The following is a 17,711-nucleotide window of genomic DNA, read 5'->3' as shown; positions in this document are numbered from 1 at the left end:
GTAGTAGATTATCATTATAAAATGCTTTAACATAAATATGTCATTTGATTCTTAAAACAATCCTGCAATGTTTTATTTTTACTGTTGATGAACTTTAGTGTCAGAAAGGTTAAACAATTTTCCTGAAGACACACAGCTAATTCACAGTGGAGCCATCTAGAATGCCATCCCCGAAGGGATGCAGAGGCAGAAGAGAAATGCCTGAGTGGAGTATCACTCAGGGGCCTGCCAAGAGCCAGGCATCCTCTAAAGGGGTGATCAAAGAGTTGGTGTCTTACTCTGTTTGGGCTGCTGTACCAACAATACCATAGACTAGGTGGCTTAAACAACTTACTTCTCACAGTCTTGGACGCTGGGAAGTACAAGGTCAAGGTGCCCTCAGATTATGTGTCTGGTGAGGGCCCACTTCCTGGTTCATAGATGGCTGTCATCTCACTGTGTCCTCACATATTAGAAGGGGTGAGGGAGCTCTCTGTGGTCTCTTTTAAGGGCACTCATCCCATTCGTGAGAGTGCTGCCCTCATGACCTAATAGTCTATCAAAGGTCCACCTCCTAAGCATCCAGGATTAGGATTTAACATATGAATTGGGGCAGGGGGACACAAATATTATCTTAGTTTGTTTTGTGCTGCTGGAACAACATATCTGAGACTGGGTAATTTATAAAGAAGATAAACGTATTTCTCACCATTCTGGAGGCTGGAAAGTCCAAGATCAAGGTGCTGCAGTTTGGTTGTCTGGTGAGGGCTGCATCCTCCTGAGAGGAGGAATGCTGTGCCCCAGCAAGGCAGAAGGTGGAAGGGCAAGCTTGCCAAATGAATGCTGCAAGAAGCCTCTTTTGTAAGAGTTTTAATTCCACTCATGGGGGAGGAGCCCTCATGACCTAATCACTTCTTAAACCCTCACCTCTTATTACTCTCACATTGACAACACCTGAATTTTTGAGGGGGGACATATTCAGACTATAGCAAACAATTAGTTCATAGCAGATGGTAATGAAGGGGTGACAGCAACAGCGGGAAACTGTTACCATCCATAATCTCAAAGAGGCAAAGGGAGAAGGTGGGTACTGGAACCTGATGAGATCAGCAGCTACTGGACACTGAGGACTCTAGAGGAGGGAGGTGGCTATGATTAACTTCCAGCCTAGCAGGGAGGGGCCAGGGAATAAATACCACAACCCCTCTCTGCTTCCATCCTTCAGTGGTGCCTCCCTTGGAAAAAAGCCTAGCAGAAAGTGTAGGGCAAGGGGTGGCTAATCAATATGAGCTAATGGGACACACAGCAGGGTGGAGGGTAGACCTGAAAGGCATATGGAGAAGATCTAACCCAGACAGGAGAAGGTTAGCTTTATTCAAAACCTTTCAAGTGAGTGATTCACTTGCAGAACTTCCAGGTACTGTGGCAATTAAGAAACATTATTTTCATTAAACTTTAAAAAATTATTAATATTATTTTTGATTGAAAAATTATAATTGTCTTATTTTTTGAAGAATTCATTTCTTTGAGTTCTCTTAGATAAAACACTGCAGTCTATTATATTGTGAATTAATAATTTTTTAAAAGTTCAATGTGCGTTTTAATTAATTCTAATTCAGAGGCAAAATTACCATTTTGAAAACAATTCTAACTATATGAAAACGGCTACATAGTTTAAAAAGAAAAGAAAGGAATTCTCAATTGGTGGAAAGGACATAACTACCAGACACTCAACCTGAATTGCAGTTTTCACTTTTGTACTTCCTCTGTGTCTGACTTTGGGTAAGTCACTTATTCTCATTAGGTTTCAAGGTCTTTATCTGCAGTATAAAGAAGTTGAACTAGAATAGTGATTCCCACATCTAGTTAATCATCAGAGTCATTTGGGAACTAACTACCTTCCTTCCTTCGTGGTTTTTTTTTTTTTTTTTTTTTACACAGAGCCTCACTCTGTCACCCAAGCTGGACTCCAGTGGCGCGATCTCAGCTCACTGCAGCCTCTGCCTCCCAGGCTCAAGCGATTCTCGTGCCTCAGCCTCCTGAGTAGCTGGGATTACAGGGACACGCCATCACGCCCGGCTACTGTTTTGTATTTTTAATAGAGATGGAGCTTCACCATGTTGGCCAGGCTGGGCTCAAACTCCTGACCTCAAGTGATCCACCTGCCTCAGCCTCCCAACATGCTGGGATTACAGGCATGAGCTGACACTCTTGGTTGAAAGAGGTTTAATCATTGGCCTGGTCCAAGGAGGAGAGACAGGAGGAAACCTCAAATCCATCCCCTCAAGGAGTTTGGGGCTAGGGTTTCATTCCTTCCTTTTTTTTTCCGGTAGCAACTTACTTTATTGAAATGAATGATACAAATATTGAAGGGAAAAACAGGTAGATAGTTTGGTACAGTCTATGGGAAGAGTGAAGATAATCCAAAGATGTGTGTAGTATATTGGTGACCACAGAAAGTCAACCCCATGGCCATGAGTTCCCATCCTCAAGCCTAGGCTTGTCAAAGAGATGCTCCACATGCCAGATTCTATGGCCACTTCATGCAAGCTGCTTACACCTGCTCATTCACATAATGAGTCTCAAGAAAGTCACACAACCCAGGGTTGTTTCATAATTTGGGTAATTTCAGTGGGCTATTTAGATAATTTCAGTAAAGACACAGTACTTTAAAAAATGTAAACGTACTCCTTTGTACTGGGCTTACACTCCTAGTTTCATGGTCTGGTTTCCTGATGATCTGAAGATTAGGTCACCTTATTGGTTCTGCTGTTTTACCAGTTTCTCAGCATGGTTCCTTTCCACATCATCCTACTGCTTCCATAGTGAGGTATGGAAAGTAGACCCGTGGGAGATGAAGAGCTCCAGATTGATCCAGTCTCCAGGTCCTGGTGGTGGCTCCAGTGTTCTTACGAGGAGGAAAAAAGGGAGGTGGAAACTGTGTGGTGGATGGTGGTATGAAGGCCTCAGCATGGAAAGCTGTATATGGCAGGGATGGAGAGCTGGCCTGGAGTGGCTGACCACATTTATTATTAAACAATATTTGCATGGCAAAACAGTTAGAAATATTGTTACCTCCATTAAAAAATGATAGTAATAATAATAACACAAACTGTCATTTGTTAGGTACTTACTAAATGCCAGGTGCTTTACACGTATTATTCCATTTAACAGTTACAACACCCTTATTCAAGTAGATGCCATTAACATGCTGTTACCCCATTTGACAGATAAGAAAACTGAGGCTTTTGAATGTATCTTAGGGTGCCTCCAGCAGTTCAAAATAATCAAACTCAAACCAGCTTAAACAATAATGAAATGCATTTTTGTACAAAATAGAATGCCCAGAAGTAGGCAAGCCTTCAGGATTGATGGATTTACTGGCCCAATAGTGCCATCAGGGAATCAGGTTCTCTCTGATGTGCCATTTATCAATTCAGCTGTGGCTGGTTCTCCCCATGGACATAAGGTGGCCGCCACCAGAAACTGGGCTGCCATTCTTATTTACTTATATTTGACGTGCATGGGAGAGAACCTTCTCCCCAGTGCGTGGATCATGTGTACTTCCTGTGCTGGGTAATGCCTGTTGTATTTCAGCTTCATTCTTGCCCTTCTCTCCTCTCGACCATCTTGCTGAGAGCCTAGACTCCCCCACCACCCAGCTTCCCATCAGGTAATGTCATAATGGGAGGCACTGCCAGGATGTTGGAAGATGAGCAGAAGGAAGAAGACTTCTTTGTTTTCTGGCTTCTGGTGGTGTCTTGGGAGGTGGCTGGTGAGCCCAGTCCTCGGATCCAGTTGGGAGATTAGACTTCTCCACTGGCAGCAGCAGCCATAGACACTGTGGGGGCTTTCCTGACACAGTGATCACGGGCTCTGTGTAATCCCATTTTCCCCTTTGCTTCTCTAGTCCAGGAGAGCTACAATCTTGTGGTAAACTTACTGTCTCCCTTTTACTCCTTCTACCATTCAACAGCCTTGTAACTAATTTTACTAGTTTAAACAGTATTAAATTCCCCTACTTTAGATACTTATAGTGGTTTTATTTTCTTTGTTAGACACTGTAAGACTTCAGTTAGATTAGATCAATTTACATCAGATGTGCCCTCCTGGACAAAAAAAAAACAACAAAACTTCATATTCCCTGAATGCATTTTAGATCATTCTGGACCCACTTCCCTGGAACGGTTTCCTCTAAGTCACATGGGATGCATGGAGAAGAGGTAGATATCTAAATAAAGTCTTGTTGCCACTTACAGCACTACAGTATATGGTGTAGTACAAGGTCGAGTATCTAGGGCTGGGACTGGAACCCAAGTGTGTTTGCTGCCAGTCTGTGCCACAGTGTCTACCTGCACGTGTCTGGAAGGCAGATTGGGTCATGAGGTCTGGGAGTGCAAGCCCTAGGTGTTGAGGTGGTTAGATCTCACAAGCTGGTGTTTCACTAAGGATGTAGGAGTTACAGACAAAATCTACTTTTATTATTCCTTTCCCCCCTCTGGACTGCCCAATTTTTGTCTTGTGTGTGTGTGCAAGCTCAACGCTCTTCATCGTCAACTCGTGCAGGAGCTTGCAGACCTGTCATCAGCAGCAACAGTTTCTCCACTGCCATTAAAGTTATGCTGAACAAAAGATACATTGCTCGATAATGCTCAGATTCTTTATTTTGCTACATGACATAGTATTGATCAAGTCCAGGGTTGGCCACAGTCACACTGACTTTTTTCAATGTTCCTGTTAATTTACTGCAGAATCCAAACTGAAGATATAGCATTTGGCTGCAATTACAATCTGTCACTTAATATTTTTCTTTTCCAATATTGAACAGACTTAGTGTATCTTCTGCTGTGTTTAAAGACATTCTAAATCAAGGACAGAATCCAGAGTATTTTTCACAGAACTATTCTTAGTGGTGAATTCCGGATTTCAAGGGCTACCCACATAGGACTATCTCCCACATACCCCTCCAGTAAATTTCTTCATTAGATTTCTTTTCTTTGTCTTCCCTCCCTCCCTTTCTCCCTCTCTCCCTTCCTCCCACCCGTCCTTACTTCCTTCTCACTGGAATTCCTAAATGGTTACATGAAATTTAAATAGCTTATCACATAAATTTTACTTATTTCCTGAAGAGCGTCTCATTTTATATGCCCTGTATAACTGCTGAAGTCATTCATTTGAGGATGGGATCTGGGAAGAGGTGAAGGTGTAAAGAGCAAATCCTGTCATGCGGTGTTACAGTAACAGCTGATGAACTTTATACAACTCCCTCAGGCAGAACAACTCACTTTTCTGTTCTCCTATAGCAGCAAACATTCTCTTAGCCTTTCTAATTCTGATCTAGAGGGTTGTAGGGGTGATAAAGAGTATAAACAAGGAGCAATTTCAAAGAGGCCCAGTTTGTATCTCCTCCACAGAAATGAACATGGTGGTGTTTTTGTGTACGGGGCAGAAGCAAGGGAGATGAGGTGCCACAGAGGCGTGAATAGTATGGCTGGGATATTTCTGGGCCATTGGAGTCACCAAGATCATTGGGGCTGATTCAGGTCCTAACTAGCCAGGACAGTGTCCTAGGGCCTGGAAGCTTCCAAGGGGTATGGACCTCATCTCCAGCACATGCATGGGTGCTTTAAGGTGATCCCATCTAAGCAAAAATCATCTATGGGTCACTCAATTCTTATGGCCTGCAGTACCTGGGAAGGTGTGCTGTTACTTAAGAACCTGTCTTACCAGCCAGGTTAACAACACATCTCAAGTCCAGAGCATGTTGCAAAACATTTGTTTTTTGGAGGGGTTCATGTCAGGCTAAGTTGAGTCAGCCTTAGACAGGTGCCCGGAAATCTCTTTTTCTCTTGTCTCCCAATCTTATCCTGCCCTTCTCCTGGGGAAGCTGCTTCCATCCTCCAGTTTCCCACAACAGGTAAGTCCAGGTAGGATTGTGACAGTAGATTTTTACAGCCCTTTTTAGGTGTCTTCTTAGGTGTTTAGACACTTTATAGAAGCACATTTACAAGACACATAAACCTTTCTGTTCCTGGCATTAATCATTTCTCATAAATATCTATGATGCTTGTTCTGATCAAATACCTGCTTCCTATAAGAGGTGAGAGTAGGGAGGAATAAGGTGGGAAAGGGAAGGGGAACCCTCATCTTGCCCATGCCATAGAGGTCCATAGGCTAAGACCTTGGGCAGCTCCGGGGCAATATCTAGTTGTTTTGAGACCCACAGGGAGGAGACTGAGAAGATGAAAGATGCATGAAGTCTAACTCTGAGTGGGGGACGAGGCACGCTGTTAGTGGGAGTGTATGTGTGGTCCACACTGTGGGCAGCCGGATGAGATTGTAGTGACACAGCTCCCTCCACCTACCCATTTGTGCATCTTTTAGTTGCTGGAAGCAGCAATGCTCTTATCTATAGTGAGTATCCTTTCTGCTTTTTAAAATGCTTGGGTTTTCTTTCTATGAATTTCCATTAATGTGCATCTTTAGGAAGAGAAAGATTCTGCTTTATTCATATGGAGTCATTTATACAATATAAACTGAAGTTCAGAGCCTTTTATGAGATACATAAATATGACCAGAGGCTGAAAAACATTGGGAGCATCCACTAAATGTAATATGTTATTTTTCGTGGCAGCAATATTATTTTAAATACAAATTCTACGGAGAGTGAATATAAGAATTTATTAGTTAACACCTATAACCTATAAATCCATTTAAGCTGCTCAGATAAATGGATAATCTAAATTGTTATGGTTAGAAAGGCTGACATGGGTTGAGCTTGGCAACATAAAACCTTCATCCGTTGGCCTTTTCCCACAGCATTCTGCAGGCAAACACTGGCTCATTTGAAGTTCTGACCTTCAAGATTTCAAAAGTAGGAGCTGAGATGCAGAAGGCATATGTCTCTTGAAATGTGTTTCTTTTTAGTCTGACGCTCAAAAGAAAAAATATGGTGATTAATTTGATGGTCATGCACACAAAAGTATACTTTTCCCTGTGAGGCAGTACAATCATGAGGGTTGGGAGTGCAGGCTCTGGAGCCAGACTTCCTGGGTTCACATCCCTCTCCTGCCACTTGCCAGCTGTGTGGTCTTCAGCAAGTCACTTAACCTCTCCATGCTTCAGTTTTCATCCTTAGATACCTTGGATATCTGGATGGCAATGTGCCAAATCACATGCCTTTCCGACCAAACACCTCGTTAATTAAGGGTGCTTAACATGTGCAAAGTACTTAAGCAATGCTTTCTTAATTGGTTAGCATTCTCCTTTGAAAACTGGCGCTAACCACTCTGCCTCGCAGCAAGATTTCCTGGAAAGCCAGTGGAAGGTTACGGAATGGAAAGAAAGCAGGAGGGCCCAGTCTGGGCCAGGAGTTGAGGATGCTGTCGAAGCAGGTAGCAGTAGCCATGGCTAGGTCACTCTTGGGACTGTTCTGGTGCTCAGATTGCCTGTGCAACGGGGATGCATCTGACTTCTGAACATTCCTCCTGTTCTGTCAACTCCCAAGATTCAGAGTCCTGGAGACAAGGATATTTAGCTAAGTTTCTGGCATAGCTCTTCCTGCCCTCCTCCCCACACTGTATCAGGAGTGGGTAAAAGATATATCTGATCCCCTTGGTTTCCATAACAGGAGGTGGCAAGGGAAAGTAGGCACTGGGATCTGTCTTCTTGCCAAGATTACATAAAATGGAGAATTCCATCCGTAGGAACATGTGGTGCTTAGAGTGGAGGTGTGTGGATTCTGGGCAGTCAAATAAAAAATCACAAATCTTTGCGAAACTTGTATAAGACTTCAAATTTCTCTCAATAGTCCCACGAGCAGTGTTGTGCTGGTTAATTTAACAACTGCCTCCCTGGTCCTGATTTGTAGCATTTGTCCATTTTCTCAAGGCAAACCCACTCATCATGGCTAATTTCAAGCTACCAACATGACAGCACTGAACACAGCTGGGAAGAGATGCGCAGTAACGTACCACTATGCAGCATCTTCACCACACAGCTACAACAGATGTAAATAACCTCAAGTGCATAAACAGCAGTGAAATGTAGTACTCAGGCTGGTGCAAAAGCAATCACGGTTTTTGCTTTTAATGGCAAAAACCGTGATTGCCTTTTCACCAACCTAATAAAATAATTAGAAAGTGATGAGTTTGGAGTATTAATTACCTTTGTTGTTAACATAATTGTAGGTTTGTATAATTTAACTTTTAATAATAGCTGGAATTTAAAATTTGGTTTACAAAATTTAACAATCAGCTCCTGTGAGTCATTAAGAGCCAGCTCCAGCATACCACTGCCTATGAAGTGGATCAATATAATGTTATTGAGAGAGAGACAAAGAGAAAATGAAAGAAAGATTCTTCTCACTTATGCACTAAGATGCTTGATGGAGAGGCCTAGGGCCTGGAAATTTTGTACAGTAGCTTGTAGCATTGGGGGCCCTTCGTAATAGAATAATAACAGTATCTGATATTTATATAGCAAAACACATTTTTATTTAACATTTTCTCATTTTTGAGCCTCACAACAAATCCAAGGGAAAGATAAGCAAGGCATGTTACAGATGAGGGGACTGAGAGTCACTGAGCAAAAGTGACCACTGACAGAGCTGACACTAGAATCGGGTCCATGAGACTTGCAGTTCACAGACTGTTTTCATACCACCCTGTCTCTTTGAACCCCTGTCATCCCTGGAGCAGCCACTTATTACAATCTGGGATGTTGTCAGCCCTCATCCCCAGAATTCAGTCCAGGAGGCAATTCCGCATCTTCACAAATAAAGAATAAAATAAAGTTAGGCCTACAAATGGGCAATGATAGCTGGCTGTATTAACAGCTGTCATAGCCGACTCTAAGATGAGCCCCAGTGATCCTTACTCCTTGGCGTTTGTGTCCTTGGACTCCTACCCTGAATAGGGCTGACCTGTGTGACCAGTAGGATATTGCAGAAGTGATGGCACGTGACTTCTGAAGCTGGCGGTAAAGAGCACTGCAGCCTCTGCTTTGTTTTCTTTCATCACTTGTTCTGGGGGAATCCCGCAGCTGTGTTGGAAGCACCCATGAAAGGGAACTGAGGCCTCCCAACAACAACCAGCCCTACCTGGCAAGCAGTGAGTGAGCCACCCTGGAAGTGGATCCTCCACCTCCACACAAGCATTCAGCTGAAGGCAGACCTGGCTGACATCTGAACGGAGCCTCATGAGTAACCCGACACCAGAATCACCCAGCCAGTGCTCCCACATTTCGGACCCACAGAAACTGTGAGAGATGATCAATGTTTATGCTGTTTGAAGCCACTAAATTTGGGGGTAATTTGTTCTGCAGTAATAGATACACTGAACAGCTTTCAAAGCTGCGCGGTATGGGCTTTGGGTCACGTCAACCAGATACAGAAAGGCTTTAGGGACTCAAGAAACACTTTGAGTAAACTTGTTTTCCTCTTTTCACCAAATAAACTGAATTTGAGGCCAATATTTGAAATCTTTGTGCTATATAACTTCTGAAATACATTGTATTCTTAATGCGTTTCCAAATGACCTGTTGTCCATAGAAAAGTACACTCAACACTGAATGCATCTGCTACTCCGAAGAGCAAGACAGCTCGAACTGGAATTCACTCAGACACCTCATAGCACGAAATCATCTCATAGCCTTTCAGACCCCATCTTCACTGCCACCTTTCATTCTTTTGGGTCTCTGGGCCATGACATCCCCTGTCCTTTCGGAAAGCAGGAACGGAGGGATATAACGAAATAAATTAATTGGGAACGCAGCGGGGCTAGGGACCCTACTGGATGTTGGGGGTGGAACTTTTAAATCATTTGCAAAACACCAGTCCCGACCTCCCCTGGGAGACTGAGCTGTTACCTCTTCTGGCGTCCCTGCCCGCGGAAGTTCGCTCCTAGGGAAGTCGCTCGCGTCCTCAAGAGCACCTGAGAGGATCTCGGCGAAGCGGAAGGCTTTGGTGCCAGCTGGGAGAGTCTGCGCCGGATTTCCTCAGCTCCTTGGCGCGTTTCCTCGGAGCCGGGGGAGGCAAAGCACGGACCCCGGAGTCGGCGCCCATAGCGGGACGCCCTCGCGAGGGGCGGGAGTGCGGGGAGGTGGGTGTGCGGGCGGCGCGCTCGCCCTCCAGCTGCAGCCCGCGCCGAGCGCGCAGGGCCAGCGAGCGCCGGCGCCTCCAGCATGGAGTGGGAACTCAACTTGCTGCTCTACCTGGCGCTCTTCTTCTTCCTGCTCTTCTTACTTTTCCTCCTGCTCTTCGTGGTCATCAAGCAGCTGAAGAACTCCGTGGCCAACACGGCCGGGGCGCTCCAGCCTGGGCGCCTCTCGGTGCACCGCGAGCCTTGGGGCTTCTCCCGAGAGCAAGCGGTGTGACCCGAGTGCGGGCACTGGCGGGAAGGCACCGAGCTGCGCGGGCGCTGGGCTGGGTCTCCGCCTCGATTCTCCGTCCTCGCGGCCTCCCAGCTTCCAGGTGCGGGGCTCGGCGGCTCTGACGGGTCCGTTCCGGCGTGAGGCGCAGGGACCCGCGTCTCCGCTCCCGTGGGAGGCCCGGGGCTCGCAGCGCGTTCGGGTGCCAGGGACGGTGGGTGTATGGGGTCTGGGCTGGCGCTGTGCTCTTCGAGAGGGACCCTAAGCTGTTCCAGGGCTGGTAGAGATGGCGAAAAGAGAATCCGCCCTTTGGAGCCGGAATGACTTTGGACAACTGCAAGCTCTTTTCTGTCCAACTGCATTTTAGTTATACCCAAGGAGTGGAAAAGTAAATTATTCGAATAATGCAGTTTAGCCACTTTCGAACAAAATCGAAGGTTAACCTGAATATCCACATTTTTGAGAAAGACTGTGTGGGCTTTGGGACGGGTGGCAGGAGGAAACAGGGCGCACTTAAAGTATTTTAAATATTGTTTTAAATATTTTTGCTCTTTGAGAGATGGTAAATGGGATTCGTCTGGTGGTGCTGGGGTGGGGCGTGGGGGAGAGAAGATTTAGTCGCCCATTTGGAGGGAGGAATCCCTTCCTTCCGGTGATCCTTACTCATATTCTAGCCACCAACCACGGTTAGTGCCTGCGGATTGCCGTGCAGGGTAGGTTTCGAATCTGGGACAGCGGATGGTGAACGTTACAGTGAGAGTCATTTGGAAGATGCCTTAGGGTTGGCCGGTACGTGACCTTTTGGGTGATGGCATGGAGGGCCGGCTAAAAGAGGTACTGTTTGCATAGTGTAGGGAAACAGGAAAAAGGACGGAGAGGCGGGTCTGTGGTTTCAGGTTAAATTACTAGAGCTTTTGCAGAAGATGGGCGGGCAGGAGCAAACTCAAGTACCAGTATGCCCTAAGTACCCTCTCGCTAATGTTAGTTTGGGAAATATCTTCATCCTTCAGTAGCTTTCCCCTAGATTTATGTCGTCTCTCTTTCTAGAGCCGAGCTGCTGCCCTTGACTGGTGCTCAGGGGACCACAGCTGCAATGACAGTTTGGGCCTGCAAAAAGAAGGCTGGAACAACGGGAGATGGAAGCATTCTGCAAATGGTAAGTTGGGATGACACATGGTTTCACGTTGGCCTTAGTTATGACTAAACTTCTAAAGATCCAGGGCCTAAAAACATGTTGGTTCAGGATGGGGGAAATGGGTACAAGGAAGGAAAGGGCACTCTCCCACTCAAATCTGGTGAGCTTCTACCAGATCCACAAAGCCAAACTGACTCCTAACTCATTGCAAGAATCAGTGTCTTAGTAGAGGATTGTGGAAATTTGAATGAGATGTCAGGAGTGTTTGCACTTTTAATAATCATTCGGCCCTTTTGAAAAACAGTGCGGGGGTTCATGGGGTGAAATATGTGATGCAGATATACTCAATCTTCAGTAAGGGAAGATTTGGGTTTAGTCATGTCAGTATGGGATAAGCTAAGTCATAACTATAGTATTGAAAATACTAATTTTAGACACAAAGACCATATAGAGAGGCTAAAAACAATGAAATACTAAAGTTTGCCTAAGTTGATAATATAAAAGTGAAGTGTAAGACAATTATTTTAATGCTTCAAAGGAAAAATAGTCTCAGGTGAATAATTTTGGCCCAAGACATCAGATAATTTCCCACTTTCTATTTCACTCTCCCCAAATTGGCCTGTTCTTAATGAAGTAAGTGGTTTACTTTAATTATTATGGTATGAGCAAATCCTCACCTCTTTATCAGAGTTATGGTAAGACTTGATTTGAATTCCCCGTTTGAACTCCCTGAATCAACTGCAGTGATTCTGTATTGTGCTTTGAACAATAGTTCTCTAATTGGTTGATACCTCTGCAGTGGCATTTAGTTAAAAGGTTGTATGGTTAATATGGACATTGAAGATGAGTGTGGGAGTAATTAATTAGCAATTATAGTTGTTTGTAAGGATTGAAAGCAATCATTTCACACTTTAGAATAACCAGAATGGAAATTATTTTAACCACATGCTTGGCTTCTTGAGTTTGCAATCCTTTAATCTTCCTAGCAGCACCACTGGTATCCATGAATTTAACCTGCCCATCATTCTTCCTAGACAAGAGACTATTGAAAAGTCAGGGTGAGTAGTTTATTACCATCTCAGTATTAATCCAATCTCTCAGCTGGTTCTACTGACTCAGGTTCCTAAGAAAGCAGGGGTGCCTTTCTATCTTGTATCCAGGGCCATTTTATTAACTCCTTGTAATCAAATTCATTAATGACCAAGTTCCCATTTATCCAGGCCACAATGAATATTTATTCCTATTACTCAACCTCTGCTTGGAACTTGACTCTAAGCTCTGGGAATTAAGGTAACTCACATTTGCTCTTAGATCTTGCTGCTGTTGATCTCCTGCCCTGCACTTGCTTTGTTAGAGACTCTGCTTTTGAAACTTTGACAGCTGTAGATGAGCTGTCTTTTGCTGTTTATTTATTTATTCAATCATCATTTTTCCAAGACCTGACATAGACTGATCTCTCAAATTAGAACTACTTTCAAACTCACAATTTTGGCCACCTTTATGCATTTTTGGCTTAGATCAAATACTCTGACACCCACAATGGTCCAGGTTGCAGGCTTCTACATGTTGGCTACTCCATCCTCTGACGATCCCCTGTTCTGACAATCACTATGTGCCAAATCTATTTTTAAAGACTGTATAAATATGAGCTAGACATTAAAGCACTTGAAAAGTCAAGAACATTTAAAATAACTGCTTATTATATAAATGTAACTTGATTATAGAAGATTCCTGTGTTTTATTTTCAATAAAAACGTTTTTAGTGATTCTTCGGCAATGTTAGAAGGTGACTTGAATTTCTTACATTATAAGGAAATGAGCCATAATTCTATTATGTAATATTTGTATTTTATTTCAAATGTTATTATTTCATCATTGTTTCTAAATTTCAGGTGTTCAAAATGGCTTCAGATCTTATCAGGACAATCTTGGTTGTTGCACTAATTTCCAAACTTGTAAGTGCAATGGATCTGCAGTTCTACTTGGCAAGATAACCATTTTAAGTTGAATGAGAATGACATCACACTCACACCTGCAAAATCTAAAATGTCTAATAAAGTAGATTCCTATGTCTGAACTTCAATTTTAGGGCACAGCTGTAGATGCAGAACTGATGCCATCTGGTGCGATTCTACAGAATAAGAGAGAAAATTTACCCAGAGTGTGCCATGCACTGGCTTTTCTGGGAATGGCAAGGTGCCAGGATTTGTTTTTGGTTCGCTTGCAGGGGTGGAAACTTGGAACTAGGTGAGTAAAAAATATGAAATACTCTATTTTTAGTTTGACATTCTATATTTCCAATTTTGTCTATAGTTTCAAAATCAGTGCAATAGAGTTAAATTTTAAATGACCAAAATTTTAAAGTTTGTAAATGGTTAAACCATTTAGAATAGCGGGAAATGTTTGTTGTTTTCTAAGTCACACTTACTAATCTAGAGACTGTTAGAACACTAAAGATACTAATGGAATGCATAAGGTATCTACACAGTGCTGTACTTTGTTTTTAATTTCTACAGCTACTCTGAGATATTCGTGCATATTTAAGCTAAATCCACAATTAAAACTCTGGGATCATTAGAATGTCACTGTCAGATGTCTGTGTCACATACAAGAGAAGGTTAAGAATTGAGTTGTAAATCTTTGATGTAGTTTTTTTTTTTGTTTGAATCAGTGAAATAAATTTCTCAGTCCTCCACTTTTTATTTTGTCTACACAAAATAAATAATGTTATGGGTTAATAATGATCTGATTAAGTATCTGAGTCATGAGCATCTTCCCATACCGGAAGGTGGATTATCAGAAGGGCGTTCAGACCCAGTAATCAGAACCTAATAAGCATGCAGAAAAAGCTTTCTGATGGATTAAGGTTAAAAAAACCTTGTTTTTTTCTTTAATAGTAGCCTTTTTATATAATAAGCCCAAACATTTCTGCCATTCTTGGTCTGTATATACAGATCCTGAAGACATGGGTGGGTCTGAGCTAAAACCTTTATCTGCGACTTTTGTTTTATTAGTATGACTGAAGTTACTTGAATTTGTTGAATAGGTACAGATTCTTCAAGCAAGATGTCTTTTCCTTTCAGATGAAAAATCACACTTTCCTATTGGGAATCAAGATGAATTTTTATCTTGATAATGGAATAGGAACTTCTGGACTGAAGAGCGGCTTAAATAAATTAGAGGGTTTGTTCTTTTCTCACAGAACAAGGAGGTTAGAGGCAGGCAGCTGCTGGTGCTGGTTCAGCAGCTCATGGGTGTCAGGCTTAATTAAGGTGGCTGCTGAGGTTCCCTTGGCTTTTTCCTCCAGGTTCCAAGATGGTCCCCGCAGCACCCCACAAGAAGAAGGAGGAAGCCCACAGAGAAAACGGGGCATGCCAGTTCAAATCCACTTCCTTTTAAAGAGCTTCCTCAGCAGCCCGATAACTTTTGCCTTCATCTCATTGGCCAGAACTGTGTCATTGGCTACTGCTATCTGCAAGATTGTCTGAGAAATGTAGTTTTTGTAGCTGGATATATAACTGCCTTTGACAAAAATCCAGTTTTTCTTGATGAAGAAGAAGATGGTGGTGGATCTTGGGAGGACAACTAACATTTTATGCCCTGGCTACAAAATACAGTTGCAGAGGAGCATAAAGTTCAAAAAGATCAAAACTCTAGTTCCTTCACAACTGTCAAAGCTCCAAGCAGCACTGCTCCCCTCTGACAGAGTGAGCAGAGTGAAGGCATGTCAGGTGTTCTCACAAAACTCTTGACAGGGCTGACCTCTCTCAGTCAATATCCTTGTCCCACATCAGGATTTTCTAGAGGGCCCTGGGTACCTGTGCACTTCCTTGGTGGCCATAACCTCTTTGTGGAGGGTTGGTGTAGGATAAAGAATGTTCTATTACGCTGCTCCCTCATCTGCATCATTTCTCTCCTCTCTAATTTTCCTGTCAGTTATATTTTGGTGGAGTCTGGGTTTGTGTATTTGATTCCTATAAAAAGACCATCGCTTTCATGCATGGAGGAGGGGAATCTACGCAAAGAAAGGCTACCTTACTCCTTTCTGTGACTCCACCACCAGTCTAGGAATATCCTGGGAGAAGAATTGCCTCTCGAAGCTTCTTCTATAAGCAGCCTACATCCTAGCTAAGCAAAGAAGAAACACTTCCCACATCTAGGGCTGTCTAAAAGAACTTTCTGTGATGACAGAAATGTTCTATATCTGCAGTGTCCAATGTGGTAACCATATAGGCACATGTGGCTAGTGAACACTTCAAATGTGGCTAGTGTGACTGAGGAAGGAAAATTTAAATTTTGTTTAATTGTAATTAATTTAAATTCAGATAGCCAAATGGGGCTACTAGCTATTGTGTTAGATAGCACGGTATACTTTATTCTCTTTCTTGTGTTGTAGAACCAGCTGGGAGAGGTGTGGGTCAGTCATGGGCTTGATATCCCCTGGTCTTCACTGTTCTAGCTTGCCACTGAACTTGTCTCCCAGAGGAAAAGAAAGAATGGTATTTGGAATTAAATTCAAGATGTTAACTTGACATCTATATGTTGCACATATTCCTGTATAGTGAATGGATGGTCTCCTGGGAATAGTTCCTGTGACTGATTTTAGTGATAATTGATCATGAAGAAACGGCAGTACTGCTCCACTTCACCTTCCTAGTGACTATTATGTGTTCCTAGTCAGAGTGACTCAGCAGAGATTATTTTGTTCTCTTGTGCAATTTATTCTGTGTCATTTTATTTTTGTAATATTGTGGCAGCTAAATGATTATTCTGTGTATGTTTTTCAAAATATTAGGTGGCTTATATTTTTTAAAAGGCTATGAAATAAAAATAAACTATATGTAACACAGTTTTTAATGTGGCTTTTTATTGGTGAGTTATTATTACCAAACTTTGTTAACGGTCAATTAGAATGAGATTCATAGATAGAAATATTTAGTTTTATGTTAAATTTACTTTTTAATGGGCAAATTTATATGCCAACTAATGTTCTCTTCTTGAAATATTAAATGATTCTTCCATTATATTCAGAGTTTGGATAAAGTATGAGGGTTGTATAGTATTACTGGATTAATTCTTTTCTCATGTATCTGGTTGTTTCATCACACTAAGCATCACTTGGACCTTATTTCTCTACAAGTGCCCTGTTTTGGGTTGTTTGTCTTTTGTTATTGAGTTATAGGAATTCTTGATATCTTCTGGACACTAGTCCTTTATCAAATATATATGCTTTGCAAATATGTTTTCCCACTTTGTGGCTAGCCTATTCATTTTCTTAACAGTGTCTTCAAAAGATGTATTTTAAATTTTAAAGTTTAATTTATCTACTTTTTTCTTTTATGTTGATTGCTTTCTCTGTCCTAAGAGACTTTTGTCTATACCCTGTCACTAAAAATATTCTCCTGTGTTTTCTTCTAAGCTAGAAACTTTATAGTTTTAACTTTTACTAGGTCTATTTTCCATACTAAATTAATTTTTGGCCAGGCGCTGTGGCTCACGCCTGTAATCCCAGCATTTTGGGAGGCTGAAGCGGGTGGATCACCTGAGGTCAGGAGTTCAAGACCAGCCTGGCCAACATGGTGAAACCGTGTCTCTACTAAAAAGACAAAAATTAGCCAGGTATGGTGGTGGGTGCCTGTAATCCCAGCTACTTGGGAGGCTGAGGTGGGAGAATCACTTGAACCCAAGAAGTTGAGGCTACAGTGAGCCGAGATCATGCCACTGCACTCCAGTCTGGGCAACAAAGTGAGACTCCGTCTCAAAAAAATAAATAAATAATTTTTGTGTATGGTATGAGGTGAAGATTGAGGTTCTTTTTCCTCCTATATATAAACAATGTTTCTGTTTTTGTTTTTTTATTTGTTGAAGAGACTTTCCCCATTGGATTACTTTGGCATCTTTGTCAAAAATCAAATAACCATGTAAGCGTGGATGTCTTTCTGGTTTCTCTGTTCTGTTCCATAGGGCCATCCTTATGTCATTCCCACAGTGTCTTGATTACTGTAAGTTTTATTGTAAGTCTTGGTATTCACCATAAAATATTATGCATTTGAACTTTTATAATCGCCCACTCTAAGTCTGAGTCTACACACTAAGAGGCTTGAGTAATTTTGTTGAAAATGGTTCAGATTCATTTAAAAAAAACCCACCCAACACCATGCTTCCTTTATTCCTGCTCCCAGCTCCATGGAAAATCAGAGTCTACATCTGGGGTAGCTCATGGTCAAGA

General features: G+C 42.5%; 2 protein-coding genes across 6 annotated transcripts; both read left to right on the top strand.

The window, feature by feature from the left end:
* Positions 1 to 10,161: 10,161 nt before the first annotated feature.
* On the top strand, positions 10,162 to 10,353 carry SMIM43 (small integral membrane protein 43). Its single transcript, XM_055385159.1, has one exon. The coding sequence runs from the start codon at positions 10,162 to 10,164 to the stop codon at positions 10,351 to 10,353; it is 192 nt and encodes a 63-aa protein (XP_055241134.1).
* On the top strand, positions 10,320 to 16,331 carry LOC101128803 (small integral membrane protein 43). Of its 5 annotated transcripts, XM_063705518.1 has the most exons (6): positions 10,426 to 10,450; positions 11,395 to 11,503; positions 12,472 to 12,540; positions 13,375 to 13,437; positions 13,572 to 13,729; positions 14,790 to 16,331. In XM_063705518.1, the coding sequence occupies exons 4-6, from the start codon at positions 13,384 to 13,386 to the stop codon at positions 14,968 to 14,970; spliced, it is 393 nt and encodes a 130-aa protein (XP_063561588.1). In that variant the 5' UTR covers positions 10,426 to 10,450; positions 11,395 to 11,503; positions 12,472 to 12,540; positions 13,375 to 13,383; the 3' UTR covers positions 14,971 to 16,331. The 5 variants fall into 5 exon arrangements, with proteins under 5 accessions (XP_018880512.1, XP_063561587.1, XP_063561588.1 ...); XM_019024967.3 differs by lacking the exon at positions 12,472 to 12,540 and having other exon boundaries at positions 10,320 to 10,450; XM_019024966.3 differs by lacking the exons at positions 10,426 to 10,450; positions 12,472 to 12,540 and adding an exon at positions 10,470 to 11,136.
* The last annotated feature ends 1,380 nt before the right edge of the window (positions 16,332 to 17,711 follow it).

Source organism: Gorilla gorilla, chromosome 3, assembly GCF_029281585.2.
Source record: "Gorilla gorilla gorilla isolate KB3781 chromosome 3, NHGRI_mGorGor1-v2.1_pri, whole genome shotgun sequence".
Classification (NCBI taxonomy): Eukaryota; Metazoa; Chordata; class Mammalia; order Primates; family Hominidae; genus Gorilla; species Gorilla gorilla.
The sequence above is the reverse complement of the archived record's forward strand: the minus strand, read 5'-3'. Positions and strand labels throughout refer to the sequence as shown.

Excerpts from the sequence above, each read along its gene's own strand:
- LOC101128803 (XM_019024967.3), top strand. The coding sequence starts at position 11,441 with ATGACAGTTTGGGCCTGCAAAAAGAAGGCTGGAACAACGGGAGATGGA. Across the intron at positions 11,504-13,374 it reads ATGGAAGCATTCTGCAAATG|GTGTTCAAAATGGCTTCAGA; the intron begins GTAAGTTGGGAT and ends TCTAAATTTCAG. Across the intron at positions 13,730-14,789 it reads GGGTGGAAACTTGGAACTAG|GTTCCAAGATGGTCCCCGCA; the intron begins GTGAGTAAAAAA and ends TTTTTCCTCCAG.
- SMIM43 (XM_055385159.1), top strand. The coding sequence starts at position 10,162 with ATGGAGTGGGAACTCAACTTGCTGCTCTACCTGGCGCTCTTCTTCTTC.